Here is a 23,626-nt window from a genome sequence, read left to right as displayed (position 1 = left end):
TTCACAATATACATCTGACATAATGCACATAAAGCTCAGATCAAAGAAATAGGATAAAAAATAAATCTATTTCTTTGATCTGAGACAAGTTATAATTTGGACTTTCGGTCAGGCGCCCGATTCTCCTAATTTTACTTAAGCGACCTTCGATTGACGTTCGACTCGATTCGACTGAGATCCAATCCCGACTCGATTACGATTGAAGCGTATGTGGCATTCCGCTATTTTTTCTTTGAAATAAACGTTTTTATCCTTTTCTGTCGAATGATTTACGATTGCAAAATGATTGTACAGCAAACTACCGTATAGACCAAAATCATCAAAATAGCAGACCAATCGCACACCAATCAAATGTCAATCGAATACGATTGGTCTTTTATTAGTAGCAGAATGCCCGATATGGTTAAAACTGCTATTGCGATCATATTGCGATTCGATTTTGACATTATTAACTTAGGAGAATCGGGGCCCAGTGGGTCGTCTTGGGTGCGGAGTTTTTCAACTTTTCAATATCATTGATTAAATGCTCACAGAACTTTTAAAGTGATTTTCATTTATAGACTCAATATTTAGGTACTAGGTACGTATTTAATGCAGGTAAGTTATAAAATGCGTATTACGAAATAACTATTTAGGGCCCTGCAATACTGCGCACAATATTGCTATAAATTACATAAGATTCTATTTTCTTACGTTTCTCATATAAGTGGCCTGTTCCATTTCCTAATGAAACAAGTAAATAATGGAATGAATGGAGGCACATACATACTGGAAGCCGATCCCAAAATAGTTGGAAAAAGGCTCGGGACATGATGATGATGATACATGAACGCATTGTTAAAAAAGTGCATCGCGTACCCGCAGCTTTTGCATAGCATGTTATAAGAAAGGAAAACTTTTTGTTGCAATAAAAACTTTAATCTATGTATCTCAGCAATATACACATATTTTAAAATACATGCAAATGTTGAAATACAGGAAAAGATTTAGTATTTAAGTAGTTCCGGTGGTTGTTCAACTCAACAATCTGGTTTTGAATTTGGCGGTCACAACATGACAAAGACAACAGAATTAGGTGTAGTTCTATGGCGTAATCTGTAACGCTCTGAGAATAACATCCTCATAAACCATAGACAACGGCGAAATATATTGACATAAAGTTGTCAACGTCAATCCATTGTCATCACTGAAGTTGTCACAACGTGGAAATTATCATTTCAGTTTTCGAAGGAAAATGGAAAGAAATAAAATGTTATAAAAGTCAGTTATTCTATAATTCCTTACTTTATGAATGAAACATTAAACTTTAAGCTCATTCCGCGGTTATTTTAATCGTAGAAAAGAATATCAACTGTTGTTTTGAATTTTGGTTAACCCGTCAACAGTAACAGCTGACTGCCAGATTGCCGACAAGAAACAATGAAATACTTTGAACGAGTATTGCTTGAACATTCAAATTAGAGATTGGTATTTTAGTCAGGTTTGTTCCGTTAGGCGCGGCGGCCGCTCACTCGCGCGCGGACTGCGTTGGCGGCTAACGTGTAAATAAAAAGTGTCGGAAATAATCGCTGGTGAAAGTTGGCGCAGATGTCGCGTGAACAGTCGTCAAGAAATGTCTACAGCTCGCTTGTACTTTGAATAAATTAATTGGACAATTTCTAAAGCGTGCCATGGCTTTAGCTGGTGATTTTATATCGAATATTTACGTTCAAATGTGAAGGTCGAGTGAAAACAGTGGATATCATAATAGTTTGTTTCTGTAAATGTTGTATATTTTTATGAACTGAAGTGATAATGGCTTTAACCATGGAACAGAAAAATGATCTTGATTTTATACTCAAGAACTTGCTGGCTGGAGGTAAGAACTTGCCGAGAAAAAATTTCATAAATTATTTGGGATCTGTTAACATTGATTTCATATTGAAATGAAGAAAGTTCGTTAATTATGCAAAGAGGTCAGATACTTAATTAATTTATACATAAATAAACACATTCTGCTTATGAAGTATGAATGTTCAATACTGATTTTCAGTATGAATTTATACCAATTCATTTGCTTGAAATATGTCAGATAAGATTCAGATAAAATATTCTAACAGAACACTATACTACTACTATGAAAGAACTTTACAAACTTTTTGAATGTAGACTTCAGTAGGTACAGGAAACAAATATCGGAATATAAGATATCCTTTACACATATTTTAAGCAACAAAGTAAAAAAAATGTATTTTTATCATCATTAATTATTTCACCTGCCTAGCCTACAACTACATTATTTTTGGAGTCTAGACTAACTGGATGTAGTAGTAACACCTTTGTAGCTATTTAGTTGATACATAATTATATACAAATTGAATATAAACAATCATCATTTAAGTATTAGTGTACTGCAATATGTACCTACACTAAGGTATTACTATTTATGAAAGAATTATCAGATGAAATACAATCAGTTATGATTCATGTCCAAAGATATATTGCATGAATCTGTAACATTTTACTTTTATTTGTATCATATCTTAGAAGTAATAAAAAAAATAAGGATGTAGAAATTGGGTGCAAATGTCGCTCCATTTTATCAAGGGTATGGATATGGGTGAAACTAGGGATTGAAGCTAATTAGCACATAGGTATTAAGCTGTTAGGAACATGACAGCAAAAATCTTTGTATTATGTACTTAGTGTTTTACCTATTTACAACAATTTCGTACTATCTACCATAGTTTTGTAACTTTTGTAAAACCATTTTTAGTCACAAAAAAATATCTGCTAAGTGCAAACAGTACTAGCACAACAGTGCAAATAGGAAGATGTGTTTACATCCTTTTGTCCACTTTTTTTTTTGCAAGACCCATGGTATGGGAAAGACTAATATGTACCTAAGTTACACCATAATGTACCAAAGTCCATGATATACAACAAATACACACGCCATTTGTAAAGCCTATCTATGATTATGATAACACCCTTTATTTACAGAACGGATTATTATCCAGATAATAAACAGATTTATCATAATATGGAAGTACCTCTAGAGTAGGTGCATTAAAACAATCATTTAGTAAATTGATGTTGTAAAAATCACGTTGTCCTCTCTGTGATAGAATGCATCCTCCCCTTTTCCTGTCTCGTCTAGTCTTAACTCCACTATTACTCTATGAACCTATATTCTATTTTTAACCATCTGAAAAATTAAGAGGCTGTATTTAATTTGCCATTTCTTTGGCCACAACTGTTGTGGCACAACAAAATAGCATGTTGTGGCACAACATGCTATTTTTTGTAATCAAGACCCATATTTAGGTCTTCTATAAGGAGCGAAATTATTATGATGCCATCATAAGCCCGAAAATTGCCAGTCATCAAGCAGAATGTTCACAGGTTTCACCGAAATGAACGAAATGGTTTCACCGTTAGGGTCAGGTCAAATTTGTGCCTGCATCGTTCGTTTCTGCAATGCGCATAATGATCCCAGCAAGCAACTTTCCTGCACCTTCGAAAATCCAGCCGCAGACAATCACCAACTCAAAAATAAAATAATTCCATTCCAGGTGTGGCAGGCATGTGCGCTAAGACCACGGTAGCCCCACTAGACCGCATGAAGATCCTCCTCCAAGCCCAGTCGTCCCACTACAAGAACCACGGCGTACTCGGTGGTCTAACCGCCATAGTCAAGAAGGAGTCTCTAATAGCACTCTACAAAGGCAATGGCGCGCAAATGGTCAGGATATTCCCGTATGCCGCCACGCAGTTCACGAGCTTCGAGATTTATAAGAAGGTAAGGTTTTTATTTTCCTGTCTTAGAAGGTAAAAAAGTTTTTATTCGAAGTCGTATGCCTACTTATTTGAATACGCTTTAAAAAATAATATCTGGAAAAAGTAAGGTAAGCGCTAAAATGTTTCAAATAAAAGCTATTTTTCAAAACTTCAAGGATTCTCTTTTTCACGAGTTTGATATGAAGAGACTATCAAGCATAAGGTCAAAATTGTTTGAATACAACATACGTATTTTCAAATAGTTTTTTGTCCTTCGAGACGCAGATAAACCATAAACAATTTCATAAACCCATAAAAAATTAGTCCCGGTTTAAAATAACCCTCCGATCTAAATTCCGCTATGCACCGAATGATTTACTATGCTTACCTTTATCCAGTCAGTACGTCAGAGCGAATGCGGATGCTTTGCAATTGGTATAGCCTTGCCAGGCGGTTTCTCTCCATGCACAACTTATATTTAACGTCAAGAAAAATATTACCTTCCTATAGCCGATTAATCATTAATTCCTTATGGAGAAGACATTTATGGGAGAAAATTCATGATTTCATGATGTCTGAAATAATGATGACGGCTTAAATCAGTTCTAAAGTCTTCATTGAAAAAGTCAGCAAAGAAAGAAATATCCACTTTTGTTACATTAAATTAAACTTGGATGTTTGGGTAAGTTAGTTGAGAGATAACTGTTTATTCCTCTTAATTTAATTGTGTATTAAACCGGACGAAAAATAGTATTTTCCATTATCACATTACCAACTAGGTCTATGCACTTCCTCCATCCACAAATGCGTCTATCGCTTAATCATACTACAGACCTACTTAAAATATTAAATACTACAGACCTACTTAAAATATTACCTCGATAACTATCTCTATAATTACTGATTTCCAACGACATTCATATTTCCTCGGTCAATAACAATCGATACTTATAAATAAATTGATTTGACCGTGAAGATAGTAGAGTGTACTTACTTTACAAAATCATGATGCAAAAAATCAGAATCATATTTTTTAAAGGAATTTGTAAGTCAAAATAAAGATATGATAAATGAAAACCTTTCAGACCTTAAATTTGTTTCTTAAATCATGAAATATAAAGTACTAGCTTTTGCCCGCGGCTTCGCTCCCGTCAACTGACTTTATTATAGAAGATTGAAATACATAAGAGTCATAAAAAACACCTTTTCCTTTTTAGATAATAAAACTTGGTCTTAAAAAAGTACCAGCTTTGGTGCTATCAACATCAGCTAATGGAAACATAAAAAGAACTTCATTTAAACCTAGCACTAAAGCCGGTAACAAGGGAGATTTGGTTTTTCAAAAAAGAAATTGCAGTGAAATGTGAATTTTACTCTTTCCAAATAGTAATGATTCAACGTGTTATTGGTAATTGACCAGTTAGGAACTTCATTACAAAAATATGAACTTTACAGGCCTTTTGTCCGGAAAGGTCAGTAATCAGTGTGCAACAATTGCCCAAATAGTACTGAATTTGGCCAAATAATACCAATTGCCGTTTCGCAATGAATTTGTATGTAATTAGGTACTATTCGGAAACTAATAATGATTTCTATTATATTACCTCTTTCCTCTTATTTGATGTTTTGTTGCGGTTCCATTACAACGTAGTTAGACAGCCATATTGATCGGTATAATATCGGTCTGCTTTTTGTGTATAGCAAGTAATGAATTAAGGTCATGTTTTGATACATAATGAATGGGCCATCATGTTATCATGTTCGAAATATCCGTTTCAGTACCTAATCTGATGTAGGTACATAGACAGGTGTTGTTTTTACCTTCAGAGAGTACTTATGAAGAATTTTAAGTTGTAGTCTCGAATTATATTTTAAGCATTACAAAGGAGCTTAGACACCGAATCATAAATAAATGACTGTGCATGCATATTTATATTTAATCTTTCTGAAGCCAATTTTGGGCAAGGAATCCGTATAAATATGTAGGTATGTAGATACACAGCATACCAACCCAGTTATTCTTAAAACCAACATTAATTAGGGGCCTTACAGGTAGACATAAATTGTATTTGATGTTAACTATGCACACTCATACGATTTTTCTTTCTGTCTTCATATCTTGCTCATCAATATGCGTATTTGGACTTCACACTATACTAATACTTAACATTCTGTAGTGGTTTACGTTTCAATTCAAATAAACTTTATGTAGACTGTATTGGTTTTGAATACACAAACACACGTCATTTGGAGACCCATAAGGATGCTACATTATTTTAACTGAGGTCTTTAAAGATATCATTCAGAATAAGAAGTCGATTTTAGGTTCTGGCATAAGTGAAATAGTGTAGACACTCACACTATAATCCAGAATAAGAAATGAATTGTATTCCGTAATTCCAGAAATTCTCTACTTACTCACACAGGACTGCGTAAAGTCCAGGTACTTCTTACTTTCAATTATTTTTTTAATGATTAGTCATTGGCTGAAAGCATTGTTTGATATCTTTTATCGCGTGACTAAAGGCAGACGGCAAAAGATTATTTTGCATTCCTACACACACAATCAAATTCATAGCTCCATTCTTTCCACAATCTGAACTACAGACTAAACATAAATATTTATCTATAGTCTATGTTATCCTACATCACCAGTAAATAAGGTATTATCTTAATTATTATCCGGTGGTTATGTCGTATGACGTCACATCACGCGAGCCGAGCCAAGACAGAGTTCTAATTTAGATTATTTGAAAATAAACCTCTATTTTTGTTGCGTTGCAAGTTCAAGGTAGCGTCGATGTCATAACAACGATGTTTGTAATAAACAAATTCAGGTTCCTTTTAATATAAAGTATTTTAATTTTTTTTTTTTTCAAAAATGATGGTCAGAGGTCGGGTCTAGAAGACTAGAACGACTCGATAGGACTAGTGGCATGGGCTGTTCGTAGAACTTTGTCAGTCAGGTAATTCATACGATCCTGGCCGATTTCGGCCACAGCCACTTGGATCTGCGCTTATTTTTGAGAGCTCAGAAGCTGAAACAGGCAATACACTCGTTGGGATAAAACTAAACAGGATTCAATTTATAATCAAAGTCCAATCTTTTTTCGTCAAATTATCTCTGAGAGATTTCTGCAAATAGGTATTGCGATAGTATAATCTGCAATGTCCGGTAACTGATGCTTATCTTTCGTTTGGCAAATTGCACACATCCATTCTTTGGGGCGATGTCCCCTTTCATAGCACGATATCATGGCACTCCTCCTCTTTGTATCGTTTGTCCCCAATATTGAGGGTCGGGACCTCAATGAATTACTTTCTCCTGGACTCTCTTACGCCATCTTCTACTATCTTCGGAGGTGTGGATGGCGTCGCAGAATTGTTCTCAGCTGAATTGGTCTCACCAATGAATTGGACTTATACCTTTGTTTGGGTCTTCTCCTATTTACTTTACTTTGACAGTAAGCAACAGTTTTCCAGGTTGTTAACTCTCTTTCAAGCGACGTGACCAAAAAACTCGAAACATCTTCTTAGGCATGTGTACCTATATTTATTTCTTCAATTAAACATATTATATAAAACATACATTCTAAACTTCCTCGCGTATTTCCCAGTTTTATCCTAGATACATCAAAACATGAAAACAATTTATCTCCTATATTTTAGAAGAATATCTACAGGGTAATAAAATGTAATCTGACAGGATGCCTCAAAATAGTGATTATAAAACCAATCCCACGGCATTCCTCACCTTCCTTGCCTCAAACAAACGATACAAACATGCGTGAATCCCGGCTTCACTTTCAAAAGAACCGGTGTTCGGTCCCGGTGGGGCCGCCGACCGTTAACTGGCACAACGGTGCGCGCGCGCCGGTGATTCCGATGACAGATTCCATAGATAATACACTATATAGAGATAGATACGCAACTCATCGTTCAAAACAACTTACTAGCGTGAAAGTTAACGGGCCCCCGTCACAAGATGGCGTGGTTACTTCATGTATGGTTAGGGTAGATGGCGCTTTTCAAGAGTTCTCTTAAATATGTTTTTAAATTTGAAAATTGAAATCACTGTTTTAAATTCAATTTACTGTAAATTGAATTTAAAACAGTGATTTCAATTTCCAGTTCCAGTTTCCAGTTTTCAGTTTCCAACTTCTAGTCTAGTCAATAATATTATGGGAGATAATAAAAAAACAAAAGATAAAGAGTACATTTATCGGCTAAGTATATTTTATTTCCTTTTTTTATGTGTATTACAATATTTAAATGCTTGTAACTTAATTTCATCATTTACATCGAAATTTGTTATTTTTCCGTTAATTATTCTATTAACCCCGGTGCACCAACTGTGAATGATTAAATTAATTGACATATTAATTATAAAATCAATTAATTTATTTTTATGAACTATACAAGTAATTATACTAAAATCACAATGGCAATTGATGTAAAATTTCATTTTTCTTTCAGATATTTTATTTCAGGTGAATCTCGTAAACATGCAACAATCATATAATATATTTCATTTAATAATTTTATAAAATCATCACATGCATTAAATAAGGATTTTTCGTATAATCTATTTCATAATTAAATGATTCAAAATCAATTTCCTTTCTTAATATATCATTAGTACATGTTCCACATTTTTGAACACTTTACATTTCGATTTTTTACAATGTATCCTGCTACATATTTTTTGATTCGGCATGCAAAATCGAGTCATTCCATTTAATTTGGTTCATTGTATTAATTAAAGAATCAATAGGAAAATCACCACTAACCAATTCAATTTCATTGTTTTGTTTTTCAGCAAGAAGATCTTTGAAAGATTGCAGTGATTTATTTTCATCTTTTCACAGTTGGCACTTACAGAATGGGGCGAATTTAAATTATTAAGTAACAAAGTTTTGAACGCATTAATAAATTGTAGGCACGAGGGATTAACATTTCGTATCCCATTACTTCTAATGTTACAAAAAATTTTCAAGAGGGTCCTGATTGAAATTTCTGGTTAAAAGGCTAGTAACTTTATATTTGATTTTTAAAACTCCCACATTTCTTTAAACGTTTTAATATTGTGGATCCAATTTTGAAGGGATGGCACTTTTTCATATCTTACTTCTTCTGTACCATCCCGTTTTTTTTTTATAGTTTTAAAAGTCATTGAATCCAATATAGGAACTACCTCTGTCCATAATCTAAAATGAGGAGAATTATTCATTACACACCCTTGAAAATTTTGGATCACCTGTATATGAATGTCCATTGAAAGAATCAAATAGTTTGTCCATAATGAGTAGAAAATCAGCAGTTTCTTCGCACTCCGCCGGAAGAAGGTTGTGTTCTGAAACAATATATTAAATAAGTACTAGAATACAGTTCATATCAATCTTTTTTGCTATTGTGGACCGAAATTAAAGAAAAAAGAAAGAAAATACATTTATTCGACCCAGATTAGGGGACACAATAAAAAACAAAATACAAAAATTTAATTAAAAATTAAACGGTGTGCCTCACGGCTGTGTCGAAAAGGCACAAACTTACAAACTTTAAAGTGGCAGTAACGATTTACTGTGCGTCTTTATCAGTTGGTTCAGTAAATAGTTGTGGGTGTAAATATAATTAGTAAGAAACCAACATTAAACTATATTTTGTAGTTTCATAATGTCTCAAATTTTTATTTCAATATGATAATTTTAATTTATTATTTCATTTCAATTTATAATGTTATTCCAACAATATATCTTATGCATCTTAAATATTGACATAGCCAATTTTAGATAAATTATTAGATATGAATTGTATTTTTATTTTGAATTTTATCGAGAGAAATAGCATCTCAATTGTTTGTTTTTAAATATTTTTGAACTTATAAATGTAGCCAGGACATCTAATATTATTTTAAAGAAAAATAATGAACTTTCTAATTTGTCTGTGGAGAATGAAGATGGTTAAAACATGTAAATTAAAAATAAAAATCTAATTTAGTAAATTAATAGCAATTTTTTAAATATAGAGAAAATAATGAGAACAATAAAAGCATACTTACTTGCTAAGAATCTCAATGCTGATGATACCCTTTGGCTGAAAACTTGTGCAGCATATTTCACTTTCATTTTGGAATTTTCTCTTTATTAACATGGTTTTCTGTTAATTTATTAACAAGCCTAATTTCATCATCCCCAACATCTAACTTCAACAGCATCTCCAAATGTTCCCACTTTGCATACTTTGTTTTCCCATCTTGTACAAATTTCAAATGTTTGGCGAGTAAATTATTTCTCATTCCCTTTAAAAGATGTGGAGGATCAAATAATGGGAAGACCTTTTGGTCTTCAAACTCGAAGGCTTGGGTCCTATATTCATTACCCTCTTGTAAATATTTGCGTTTTGTGTCTTCTTGAAGACTTTTATCACAGAAATATTTGTGGCTGATTGGTCACATATAGTGGCAATAACTATCAATCCAGTATTGGAGATTTCTTTTATTATTGTTTTGATCAGCTTCTTTAAATCGTCCTTTTCGTGGCACCTTGGCAAAATGAAAAGCATAAAGGTTGTTTCACTTTGCTTTTATACCCTTGATCATAAAGACCAAGGCATGATCTGCGAGTTTTTGTTTGTCTGTGCCCAAAATCTTCAAAACCAGTTATCTGTTTTAGGGCAGGGTTGTAAAAACACCCGGAGCCAATGATACCTCATCAAACAGTAAATTGACCAACTTTTTTCTGCCGGCAATTTTGCTACTGTAGCTTTTAAATTTTAAATATATCAGGATTGAAGCCTGGTTTCAGTTCAAATTTACTCAACATTTTTGTAGGCTGCGCTTTGATGGCAAGACAAACATTTTCGCATGAGGTTGTAAGCTTTCTGACTCTGTTTGTAAATGGTCAATGCCATGATTTTTCGTTAAATGTAAATCGCCTGCCTCGTGGTTTCTTTTTCCATTTCATTTGGAGGGAAGTAAATATTTTTATTGTTGCAGGCATTTTATTTAACTCTTTCAAAATGATTTTGATGTGGAAATTTTCCTTGCAGAGAGTTTCTTGTTATTTTGTTCCTTATATTTCTTTTTCAGCTTCAATACTTTCTGTTTTAACTTTATTATCTCCTTCTCTTTGGAGGTGACGACTCGTTTTAAATATTGACAAGTCCCTCTTTTCCTAGAACCTGTAATTTAAATTATGTTACACCTCAGATCAAAGAAATAGTGTTACACAAAGTTTTAATAGAATTGTGATAAAAATATGTTACATAATATTGTTCTGTTATTATATTATGACCAGAGATTGGAATAGGTAGGCTTCGAGGAACAGATACAAAAGTGGAGACTTCCTACAACAGCAGATACAAGCTTGATAAATATTTTTTATGGGGATTTTATGGGTAAACAAAAATGGATATAAAGAAGATCATTCAGACTCCATACATTTTTGGGCCTTTTCTACCAACGAAAAAAAATGGTATGGATGGTTAGAACTAGCTATTTGGATGAATAATTATTATGACACATAAGTTGTAGGATTATATCAAGTTATTATTATTAATCCATTTAATTCAGGTTTACAAGTTCGGAGATTTGTTATTGTCTTACATTTATTGATTCCTGCAAGTGCGGAAATAATCCTACCTAAAATTATAAACGCGAAAGTTTGTAAGTTTGGATGATGTTTGTTACTCTTTCACGAAAAAACTACTGAACGGCTTTGGATGAAATTTGGTATGTAGATAGCTTATACCCTGGAATTAGACATAGGCTATTTTTTATTCCGGTATACGCGGGTGAAACCGCGGGACGCAGTTAGTATGAAATAATCCTATACTAGTACTAATATTATAAATGTTGTGAGGATGTTTGTTCCTCTTTCCCGCGAAAACTACTAAACGGATTTAGATGAAACTTTACAGTAATATAGCTTATAAAAAATGTAATAACACATAGGCTTCACTACATAGTATAAAACAAAGTCGCTTTCTCTGTCCTTATTTCCCTATGTACGCTTAAATGCCCACTCTCTCTGCAAGAAGTTTTATGACCCTACAGTGGAAACAAATTGGAATCCTGATGATGGAAAGAAAAACCTAATGTTACAAGTCAAAGGTCAATTGTCAATAAAAATATTTACCTTTAGGGCGTTCAGCTGTCTGTAATGCATTCTGTACATCACTATGATAGTGGGTAGAGCTGGATGGCTCAATGACAGCAAGTTTATCTTGCGAAATGTTTAATAAATTCGACATGTCTGCCTCGACATGTCCCGATGGACCTTCAAGAGTTTGACCAACTGGTAATGTAGATAAATCTGCAAAAGGATGAAATTATTTATAGTTACTGTATAATTATGTAGAATATAGAACAATATTCATTTAATTCTTAGAAGATAGCATGTTGCATCAATTATTTTTGGTATATAATATTCATTTTATTTTCTTCTAATTAGGATTAGATTATTCAGTAGAAAATTTTATTTAATATTTGAGGAACAATTTTGTTATTACAGCGAAGGCAAAGAAATGTGGTTTTGTTTCTATTAAGATTTAAATAACATAAGACATCTAAATAGTAGGTACCTAGAGTTGGTATTGCATTTGGAGTAAGTCGGTGACTGGCTGAACGGTAACACTCTTCAAAATGTCTGTCGCAAAATCGAATTTGGTTATAAATGTAGATGTCGCCTTTCTCTTGTAAAGCTTTATCTAGTACTTTTTTCCACGAGTTAAACTTTTCCAAATGTGGGTATTCAGGTTTAGGAAATCGGTGCAATGGGCCTGAAATCAAGAAGTTTTTATACATGAACAACTCACTCTCATTAAAATACCGTAATAGATATCATCATCATATGTATAAAATTTTAGTAATGTACTGTGATACCATCCTTGAATATTAATCTAACACTAGAAATAATAGCTGAGGTCTAGCAGTACTAGAACAGGAACACCACAGTTGAAGTAAATAAAATCACAGTAGCATAGCATGGGGTGCCGAGGGGCCATGGCCCTGGGTGGCGCTACTCTAGGGGCCGGCACCGCCGCCTAGCTGCAGCATCAAGCCAAGTAGAAGCTGATAGCGTTGACAGTAGAGGCAAAGGCATTTTTTGCCGCCTTTACATTGTCAGTTCCTATTTATGCCACCCCATAATACAATTTTCTTGAGAAGAGTCACTATACATTAAAGGTTGTCTGTAAAAGATCGCTTTTAGCGATAAGACCACCCATTGTTACACCCCTTTAGTTATTAAGTTTTAATTGTAATTTGTTATGGTGTACATAGTGTGTATAGATACCACCACCACCACCATAACAAATACAACAAGATAGATAGATATCTATCTATACTTCTAGCCTACCTCCCAATAACTTCTTGTCTACTAAAAGAAGATCTAACCTATCAGGCAGGCAGGGTACTAAATTTTTCGACTCGCTCTTGAATTTTTACATCTGCTTGTTTTTCGTTTAATTTGACAATAAATGCTTAGTCCACACAAGGCTTTATGTTTTTTGAGCTTTAAAGGAAAATCTAACATATCCTAGTTTGCAAAAAATATTGTTGCATGCTGTATGAATCGACAAAGTTATACATAGATCATTAGTGTATGAATCAACAAAATCCTAGGTAGGATGCTAAAATTTTCACACTGCTGCACTACATATCAAAGAGAGCCAGTAACAATTTCTGAAAGTATTCCTTCCAGCACCCTAGTGAATCCCAAAATCATGGGCTGAGACCGCACCTGGTCATGAGTCGATATCAATAATAATTCTTTCTTGCCAAAACCATCTTTAGAATTTTATTAAATTGTAGTCATTTGAATTTAAATAAGTACCTAAATAAGGGGGCTCGCCCCTAAGACTACCCACTGACCGGCAGCTAAATATACCTGCCCCGGGCGGCGGAATCCCATGCTACGCCACTGTAAAATCATAGTTTTAAAACCTGATGAAGTTATTTGGTCAGAGGGTCGTCTAGAGCGGGCTTTGTCTTATACGTAGATTCCGAGTCTTTTGATTGGATATAAAAGTTAATGTGCAGTTTCAATTGTTTGTGTAGGGTCAGGACAGGAGTGTGTGTGGTAGTGCATCTTAGATTTTTGATGACTCAAGGACTATGATGACCACAGATTGCACGGATGACAATAATGGATATTGTGCAGCCTATCAGCAAAAGATAAATTACGTGCATTATAAAGTTAAAAGTTTTGAACTTACCGTCATTGTCACAATCAAAGTAGCACTTATATCTTGACGTTGATGGCATTCCGCCCCTAAGACGATCCACTGGACGCATTTTCTAGTCCTAAATACGGTGCCGGGTCAATGTAAAAGCAGTCGATCGAGGTTCCAAAATACAAAGCCGGGTCAATGAAAATGCAGTAGATCACAGGTCCAAAATACGAAGCCAGGTCAATCACAGAAGCAGTCAGTATCAGAGTCCAGGAACACGCAACAATCGTAATAAAAAAACCAGAAAATAACACTCAGAATAAACCAACACGTTAGAAAACGGAAAACGGTTTAATTTAAAAGTATGGTCGACTGTCAATGTCAATCGTCAGTGTTTCAAGTGGTTTCAAGTAGTGTGATTATTGTGATTAACTAAGACGTCCTCATAGATAAAAAAGAATTAAAAATAAATCATAAAATTATTTAATTACAATATTTGTTAATATTTCTAATCACAAAACTTTTTTTAGATTTGTTATTAAATCGATGAAATATCGGTCTAAGGTGCAGTGACATCTAGTGACTAAAACGAAGTACAAATACCCAAGTTACGGGGCATCCGTCACTAGATGGCGCATTTCTAAAAAAAAACCTCAGAAAATTATTGTACTTCAGTTGCATCCCCATGACAGATTCTACCGACAACTTGATGCTTTAGTACGTAGTTATGCTTTAGTATCATTGAACTTAAAAGCCAATTGATTATTATTTTAATTTATGCTTGCCTTTGCGAATTCCAATACTCAAAGCATTAAGAAGTCAACATATCTACCTAATATTTGAAAGGTCATGAAATTCTTCAGTATTCTTCAAAATTCATCAGCAATTTATACTCAAAAACTGGGCAAAAGAACGACAGGTGTGTAAAGATTCGTACCCGAAGTAGGACCAATGATTTAACAGATAGTAAACAGTTCAACTCTCTCTTAAATAACTGTACCTTTGAACTGGTATTTTGTTCGTCATTCGGTCAGTTGGTCAGCGTAGCTCATAATGTAAGTAAAGTACCTATGTAGTGTTATAGTTTTGGGCGTAGCTATTCAACTTTACACTTGGCAATTTGGCAATGTTAGTCCTGCAAATGGAATATTTCTTGTCAAAATCAATGTGCCTCTCCTTATCTCGTGGAGCCTTGTAGAGATTCCAATATATTAGGATCTTTTTACAAATTCCTTGTAAGATCAGTTTAAATAATGTCTCAGAGAATTTCTCAAAAATTGATATTTACCAGGTAACCAAGTCCGGTTCGGTTTTCCTACATGTCCGCATTCTTATACATTAGTACGATGTGTTTAGTCAATAAAGCATTAAGGTTTCCGAGGCAACGTTGAGTTGTAGAGATAACGGTAATTATATGTACCTATACCTATGTATAAAAAGTCTTCGTCCTACAGACCTCAAACTGTTGTTGGTCATTTTCTCAAGAAAATTAATTGTGGTTTCTGTGACCTCTTCCATATTTCTTGCAAAATTCACGCGAATACAAAGAATTTTTACAATATGGGCTTGCGGTTGTATGCGTCATTACATGACTCATGTTTCTGCTGCACAACGACACATTAATTAAAGTTTTGTAAGGCTGTACTTTATAAGGGAAGTGTCCTAAGGTTAATGTTTTTTGGCTTCTGTTTACAATACTTACTTAACAATTAATATCTGTCTCATAGGCCTGTCTGGGAATTATAAACAAATGACTAATTTTGCTCCTTTGGAAAACCCAAATATTGTAGTAGCAATGAAGCGCTTTGGGGTCAATTTCTTGATTCTCTTAGAAAAGGTTATCAAAAAAAAATATTGAGGGTGGGAACAATCCGCTTTGAATAAATTATGAACGATGTTTCGAATAATCATGAGCTTAAAATTCAACTCATCAAACCGTTGATTGCCATTAACCATAAACTATAAACGAAATGGAAACTCCGATGACCTTTCGAAAGAGAGAGTGTGGTTCGCAAGCAGTGTGTCGTGATGACATTATGACACCAGACGACCGCATGACCCACAAACTACTGTGCCATATAGCGAAGCATGATATTAATTACACATTATTATAGTCTTCAGAATTACAAAAAAAGTTATAAATGCTCTCTGAGCTGCAGACGAAAGCTTACATGTAAAAGTTTGACGTCAATCGGGAGATCAGGTGATGTAGCTCGTAACTTTTTCATTATGAAATGAAAAGATGATTTATCATCGTGAGATTGAGGCCCCAATCACGTGTATATAATTTATGTTTAGTATGTACCTATGTATGTTATGATATTTTAGCAAATGTTCAAAAGAAATAAAGTTCCCATGGTTAGGACTCGTATTTTCTCTCTGTAAATGGGAGGAGAGAAAGTGGAGTAGGTATAGGCTTGCACTTTCAGTTAACAGAGCTACATACAGGAACTACATAATCCTCCATACGTAGATGTTTTAAATTACTAGCCTAATTACTGCTGTAAATAAAAATTCAAAAACTCGAACTCCAAACAAGAATATTCATTCATCGCTTATACCTATTTGTCACAAAGTCTCAAAGGTTATCGAACGATACTGTTTGCTACTTAGAAATGTGAAAAACAGCAAACAAAATCAAATACCTACTTTATATTGGCACGTATCGTTACGAGTTGAGTAAATAAAGATCAGACCATGGCGTATTTTCTAAAAATGGGCCTATGATTGGTCAGAGTGATTTCATTGAAAAGTTAGTCCAATGCCATCATCATGTTTTGCCGATTTCAGGAATAGTTCTACATACTTCAGTTTATGAATACTGAAACAAAAGAAAAGCGCGAGCTACGTCTCGGTCAAAGTTGAATAAGTCTACAAGCGGTTTCGACTGGTCGCTTTAAATAATGACCAACACATACTTAAAAAAATATTGTGTGATTGAGGTCAAAATAGAATTTGCTCCGTCATCGCTGAATAAAAAATAACGGAATTATGCGCGAAGACACAAAAAAAAACATCCACATTGGAGAACCTATTTGGGAAAGCTGCTAAAAATAAAAACCTAAATTATGAGATGCTTTCCCTGAAGTATGTAGACATTCACATTTTCCGTACTGTCTTGTTGATAATAAATAGATCTGACAACTATTTCTATTTGTGCCAAGCCCCCAAACGTTACGTAACATATTATTTGCGACGGAACACGAGTATTATTGATTCACACTATTGGAGCGTGTTTGCTTATCCTTATCATGTTGAACTAAATAATAAATAAGTAAATATTTTGGAAGTTGCGGTCTAAATGCGGGATCACGATTCTTGTCGCAAATATATCGTTAACTTCTGTTTACTATTTGTTAGCGAATGTTGTCTTATTGTTTTTATCGAATAATGTTATTTTCCTGTAAGTTGTTCGATGTAATGTCAACGACTCCTATGTATAGTTGAAGACCTACGTTAAAGCTTTTTTATACGCATTACCTGAATCCGTGATTAATAGGACTATATGCCCGCACAAAAGAATAGCACCTACGGCTTTGCCCGCTTACCTTGAGACTTGATTTGGGCATTGCCGTGACCCCTCCCTACCCTTTTAAAAGTAAACCATAGAAATCTAATAAGATGAATATAACCCTCTCTTACCTAGAACAATGCAAGCATCTTCAAATTACGATAGGACACATTCAAGTTATACATCCAAACAATCTTACCAGACAGAACTTTGTAGTCTCATTCTTCTTCCCAAGAAATCAACTAAACTTTACCTTCTATAATTTCCAGTACCTAAGCGGCGTCCACATACCAGTAGTCCAACATGGCGACAAATTCGTCGCGGGTGCAGCGGCCGGCGTCACCGCGGTAACGCTCACGTACCCGCTGGACACCATCCGTGCGCGGCTAGCGTTCCAGATCACAGGGGAGCACAAGTACACTGGCATCGCTCATGCTGCTACTACTATGTTTAAGACGGTAAGGGAAATAACGTGATGTTTTATATTTTACACATGAAGTTACACAAAGAATAACAAAGGAACTACCATACATTTTCAGAGGTTTAAACTTGGAATAACTTATCTCCATGTTTATATATTTAGTCCAATATTTATTCCCTAATGTTACCGTCTGGTTTTATGGGATACCTATGCTGATTAATTTTGACCGCCTGTTGGTGAAACTTAAAGCTACATAGCTTTACCTACCTATTCTTAGGGTAATAAAAGTCCTTGGGAGTCAACTGAGTCAAGTATTCATCTTCAACCTCCACCTTTTTGTGGAAGTCTGTTAGAAAACCCAATGACCAAATCTATGAAAATACGAGTACCAACTAGTACCTACGCCATTTCACGGGGCTGACGATTCCATCATCATCTCCCGTGCCTTTCCCAATTATTATGATCAGCTGACGATTAGATCTACTTTCAGATATAAAATCACTTCGATGCTATGATTTTTCATTCTTTAAAGACTTTATAATATTAGTAGTATGATATACTTATTTATATATGTAACGTTTCAGGAGGGTGGTATCCGCGCTCTATACCGCGGCTTCGTGCCCACCATGATGGGCATGGTGCCGTACGCCGGCTTCAGCTTCTACTGCTTCGAGTACCTCAAGTTTATCTGCATGAAGTACGTGCCCACCACGCTCTGTAGGAAGTGCGATAGGAATACCGGTATGTACATTCAAAAAAAGTTAAAATGGTTATGTAAATAGCTCAGGAATAACTATGTTCTATACCTTCATCGAATAGAGTTGTTGTCTGCAATTAATGAGACACCTTTACCATGTACTTTTTTTGTTTTAAGTTTATATCTGAGATGGTATGACTGGTGTAGCTATCTATGTAGATTTCCTTTATTTTTCTTAGCTCCCCGTTCAATTCGGTATTGCCGTAATTACGACACTGACGTGCAGCCGCCATTAAAACTCTATTATGAGGTTTTATCATATCATATCATTTATTGCATTCCATAATGTACATTTGGTGGAAAATATAAAATAATAGAGGTAGTCACAATTATGGACCCTGATGGGCACAGCAAAGAGTTAGAAGAGAGGAAGGCGTTTAATGTAATATAGTAGGTAGTATGTAGTATATTATTCAAGTATTTATTTATATTATAGTATTGCGTATATTTTTGTGTAGCATAACTTCATTTTATAGGTATTCTTCTTTATACGTTGCTTTTATTTAATTTTAAGTTATTTCTTTATCGGTAATATACTCGTTGATTGTATAGTATGCTTTTTTTATTAAAATTTGTTTTAGGATGTTAAGGAATTTTGTGTCACTTGCTTCGTCCTTGATTTTGTTGGGCAATTTATTGTATATTTTGATGCACATCACGTAGGGGCTGTTGGAGTGTTTTACTTCATGCTCTGAAGATAATTTGCAGATATAGTATGCAAAAATGTTGTAGACACAAATAGCCAACGCGTATCGCCTAGTCGTCACTTTTCAGAACATCTGACTAATTTTCTACTTTGTTAAACAGACACCAACTTGCTATACAGTTTTATGACGTACTATAGAATATATGTAGAACATCCGATGAATTCTAATGATCTTATGAAGGGCAATACGTAGGTTCCAACCAAGTTCAGTGCAAAATCATGAACTGCATACATAACATGTAGAATGCACTAAATCCGACGTCATAGTAAAATGCATGTTTCGTTCCGTTGAAAATTAATTATGCATGCAAACGTGTTGACCGTGCTATTGTATTATTAAGGTAAATCTGCTGTAATGTATCCTACTGTGTCTGTCTACGATTGTACTTACCTGACTGAAACATTAGCTAAGAATCATCCTCCACTATCATCAATCATCATAATCTTGTCAGCCTTTTGCTATCCCCAACTGAAGGTATGGGTATCCTTAATCCCTATAAATCCCTGAGAACGTTCACCATAATTCCCGGTCTTGGGCTGCCCTCATCCAACCACTGCCCTCCACCTTCGCCCCTATCTCCTCCCCTTCCCCATCCGACATCCCATTAATTAAATAAATAAAACACTACTTTTCACACTAAGTATGTACTTCAATAGCTTATATATCTGTAATTTTTCAGGAGGTCTAGTATTAACGGTGCCAGGCAAGTTAGTGTGCGGTGGCCTAGCGGGGGCGGTAGCACAATCCGTCTCCTACCCCCTAGACGTGACTCGACGGCGCATGCAGCTGGCTTGCATGGACGCTCAAACAGCTAAGTTTGGGTAAGTCTCCTAACTTTTGTATTTATCTCTTCACACCTATGTAAATTGGTGTTAACAATATTTCTTTACACTTTAGCTGAAGTTTTAGGTGTTGCACTTAAATGCATTTGATGGCAAACGCACGGGTAACATGAAATGTGTAGATGTGGTCAACTGGTCTCTAACTAAAAATTAAAAAGAAATCAGATTGGTTTTACCTTAATTACTAATATCTACTTAGTGATTTATAAGAAACTGTGAACACTTTAATGGAGTTTAATTAAAAACTCACCCTTAAATCTTTAGAACTGACCCTTAATTCTGGGGAAATAATTTCACAACGTGGCACCTACTTTTTATCGACTGAAGATTTTAACATATTATAGACTAACTTAATTGTATGTACCAATGTATGTCTACGAAATAATGATATCCTACAATGTACTTGCACTTGTATTTTATTTAATGCATATTATATAGGTACCCGCACTTTCCCCTATGTACACTAATGCAAATATTTCTTCCTATAACTAATGCAGCGATATTTCTGATTGCATGACTCTTTCACGTGGTGTTGGCAACACTTGCAGGAGGTTGGTTATTATATTTTTTGTATATACTTTTTGTTTAATTATTTTATAATTCGTTCTGAATATAATTGTTCAAAATTGAATTTCCATCTTATTATAAAATGTAAATAATAATATCATAGGTATTGTCTAAATTTGAACATTAAAAAAACTAGATGGAAACTCGATTTTGACCATCAATAATAACTCTTGACAACTTAGCTTTCTACGCACAGTACTTCGACAAATAGGTAGTAACACACGATGCATACTAACTTTTCTATAAAACACTAGCGCATTTTATTTACCAAAGGGATAACTATTTCCTATAAACTTCACTAAGGTCTGATAAGATCTTTTAATTTTTAAGCTTCATACGTAGCATACTTACCAAAAACTAACTGTGCCTACTCTCTCGAATTTACTACATTTTTGTAACAGGAATCTCGAGAAAGACAGCGGCGGTCACATCGCTCCAAAATACTTTTTTATTCATCAAAATACATTTCACAATCTCTTTTATCCTCCCACTAATAACTTCATACTTACAGCACTGGCATGGTGAAGACTCTGACCCTCATATACCGTGAGAACGGCGTAGTGAAGGGTTTGTACCGCGGCATGAGCATCAACTACATCCGAGCGATCCCCATGGTCGCCACCTCCTTCTCCACATACGAACTCATGAAGCAACTGCTGCATCTCGACACAGGAATGATGGTCTCGTAATGGCGGCAAAAACAAGATGGCGGGTTTCATATTTTCTGTCTTTACTGTCACTTGAACACTTTAGCTCACCTTTTGCTCGGAATTTTGGTTCAGTGCAGTAATTTGTAGTTTTAGAGGCTATTTCAATAGTTTCTGGTAAATATGAACATTACAATATTACAGCCTATGTACATATGGCTTAGGATTGAATTTCTTTGTAAATTATTTAAAATGACAGTCTTCACAGCAATTAATTTATAACATGACAGCCATTTGTGCATATTCACAAAATATGACACAATTTTTATAGTTTTTCCACCCATGACTAAAAATTAAGCTATATGAGCGTTAGGCAACATCATAATGGGGTTTTAAAACATCCCTGTTTTAAGCAACAACTACCTTAGTATAAGTTTCATACAAGACAGGCTAGATATCTTCTGTACTTATACAAATATCAGTATTTGTAACATAAATGCTCACTAATACTTGTCACTATAAAATAATAAAGTACACATTTTGTATTTTAATTAAAAAACCCTCGAGTTTAAAAATTACGCTTCGTATAAGCTTCTAGAACTTGGTAGTTGAATGAATAGTGTTGTTCTATATTCGTTGTGTAATTTGTGGAAACTTTGCTCACTTCACACATCACTTTTACTGTTCAAGCATTTTTGTTGTTTTTGACAGTCTTCTAAATGTAAATTGTATACGCATAACTGAATGAGTTTTGAAGGAAGGTAATTTATAAGTAGTTGGTTAGATCATGTCAGATTGCACTTAGCTTTCGGATCTAAACCAAAAATCTAAAGGCGTTTGGGTATTTCCCCATTAAATGCTATTTATAATAGACAATATTTAGTTTTAACTTATGGATAAGTATAAATTCTGTGCCTTTGCTACGTTTTGTCATTCTTTGCTTATTTCCAAATATGGCACAAAAATGTACTCTCACCATATTTAGTACAATTCAATTATGTAAACTTATTTATGTCTTCACGAGTCTAAAGTATTTTGTAATGTTTTGGATAGATTGGGGAAAATCTAATAAATTATGATAGGTGAAACTGTCAATTGGATTTTGAAAACGGGAGTACAGACTGATATGTTAACTAGTGAAGGTAAAAGCAAGAAATATTACAATCGAGAGACCTACAAGAGCTCTGCTTACATAAAACTTATAACTTACTCAGTCCCATAAGACGACTGCTTGAGAAAAGCTTTAAATGTCGGTGTGTTGTTTCAATAACAGGGTGACAAGGCTAGTATATAAGAATATTCATTCCACGCGTATGTGATGCGTCTTATGTTTAAAACAAAGTATATATACGTATATCTAAGTTATACGCACATAAAATGTGTTTATTTCGGTTGAAAAGTTCGATCACTTTTCTTGTAATTGCACTGATAAGATCAAACACATTCTAGTACAATTTCTGAAAATTTGCATTGTAAAGTATCGTATTTTCGATGTTATTGGCTCATATGTAGTACCAAGAGTTATTTCTTCGAAAAGGTTACCCCTCTGTACGCCAAGTCAACAAATTGAGATTTATTTTTGCAACTTGATAAAGATTGTTACTTCCTGTATTGTGTCATACCTACTTAAAAGATTTGAAAATCCATACCTAAAGCACTGTGGCAAGAAATTCTTCTGTCTTCGTTAGCGTACGGGGCAAAAAGTAATCCACGATAAATACAATGATATTATCCGTTAGTCTAATGTATAAAATGCAGAAAAAACTGCAAACAATGTATTATAATTACTATAATAAATTATATATTTTCACGTACCGCTGGTTTTTATTTCTACATTGGAATGGTAAAAGAAAACCCTTGGATTTTATAATTAATTTTATTTATTATATCTAATTCCTATCAACAGGCATAGTACACGTTGCAAGAATAATTATTTACCGTACTGTGTTTACATTTTAAATTATTGCCATTGTGTAGCGAATCCAGATGGAAGTATGTTTATCTGTAGTCGGCGCATTATCAACAGTATCCAGTCCCATTTATACATGAACACACCATGCATACAAAAGATCAAGAGTTTCTCAATAGTTATGTCGATCGCCTATGCAGTTTGCCAGGAAAGCCTTAATTTTACACGAGCTTCGATCGGGTGAAATAATGCCAAAAGCAGAGAAATCAAACTTGTGCTACAGTTATCCATTGTTTATTTCACGCGAACGAGGGTCGCCATACATTCTCATTTTTT

At 34.4% G+C, this 23,626-nt stretch overlaps 2 protein-coding genes and 1 long non-coding RNA gene across 3 annotated transcripts; 1 reads left to right on the top strand and 2 right to left on the bottom strand.

Moving 5' to 3' along the window:
• The first annotated feature begins 1,200 nt into the window (after positions 1-1,200).
• On the top strand, positions 1,201-23,195 carry LOC110380532 (solute carrier family 25 member 16). The gene is made up of 6 exons (XM_064039286.1): positions 1,201-1,858; positions 3,555-3,781; positions 17,710-17,898; positions 18,446-18,602; positions 20,005-20,146; positions 21,246-23,195. Exons 1-6 carry the CDS (start codon positions 1,795-1,797, stop codon positions 21,421-21,423), a joined length of 957 nt encoding a protein of 318 aa, XP_063895356.1. The 5' UTR covers positions 1,201-1,794; the 3' UTR covers positions 21,424-23,195.
• On the bottom strand, positions 9,059-10,286 carry LOC135118144 (uncharacterized). The gene is made up of 2 exons (XR_010277384.1): positions 9,818-10,286; positions 9,059-9,112 (listed from the first exon to the last, which is right to left on the bottom strand). It is a non-coding gene; the product is annotated as an uncharacterized LOC135118144 (long non-coding RNA).
• Positions 10,757-14,626, bottom strand: LOC135118092 (uncharacterized). Its single transcript, XM_064039127.1, has 4 exons — positions 13,975-14,626; positions 12,340-12,537; positions 11,895-12,071; positions 10,757-10,938 (listed from the first exon to the last, which is right to left on the bottom strand). The coding sequence occupies exons 1-4, from the start codon at positions 14,051-14,053 to the stop codon at positions 10,772-10,774; spliced, it is 621 nt and encodes a 206-aa protein (XP_063895197.1). The 5' UTR covers positions 14,054-14,626; the 3' UTR covers positions 10,757-10,771.
• Positions 23,196-23,626: the final 431 nt, after the last annotated feature.

Source organism: Helicoverpa armigera, chromosome 18 (assembly GCF_030705265.1).
Source record: "Helicoverpa armigera isolate CAAS_96S chromosome 18, ASM3070526v1, whole genome shotgun sequence".
Taxonomy (NCBI): Eukaryota; Metazoa; Arthropoda; class Insecta; order Lepidoptera; family Noctuidae; genus Helicoverpa; species Helicoverpa armigera.
Note: the sequence above shows the minus strand (reverse complement) of the source record. Positions and strands in the feature narration are given on the sequence as shown.

Coding starts and splice junctions, on each gene's coding strand:
- LOC110380532 (XM_064039286.1), top strand. CDS start 1,795: ATGGCTTTAACCATGGAACAGAAAAATGATCTTGATTTTATACTCAAG. Junction 18,603..20,004: donor GAAGTGCGATAGGAATACCG/GTATGTACATTC, acceptor GTAATTTTTCAG/GAGGTCTAGTATTAACGGTG. Junction 20,147..21,245: donor GCTCAAACAGCTAAGTTTGG/GTAAGTCTCCTA, acceptor TCATACTTACAG/CACTGGCATGGTGAAGACTC.
- LOC135118092 (XM_064039127.1), bottom strand. CDS start 14,053: ATGCGTCCAGTGGATCGTCTTAGGGGCGGAATGCCATCAACGTCAAGA. Junction 12,072..12,339: donor AAATGCAATACCAACTCTAG/GTACCTACTATT, acceptor ATCCTTTTGCAG/ATTTATCTACATTACCAGTT. Junction 10,939..11,894: donor GACAGCTGAACGCCCTAAAG/GTAAATATTTTT, acceptor TTTAAATTACAG/GTTCTAGGAAAAGAGGGACT.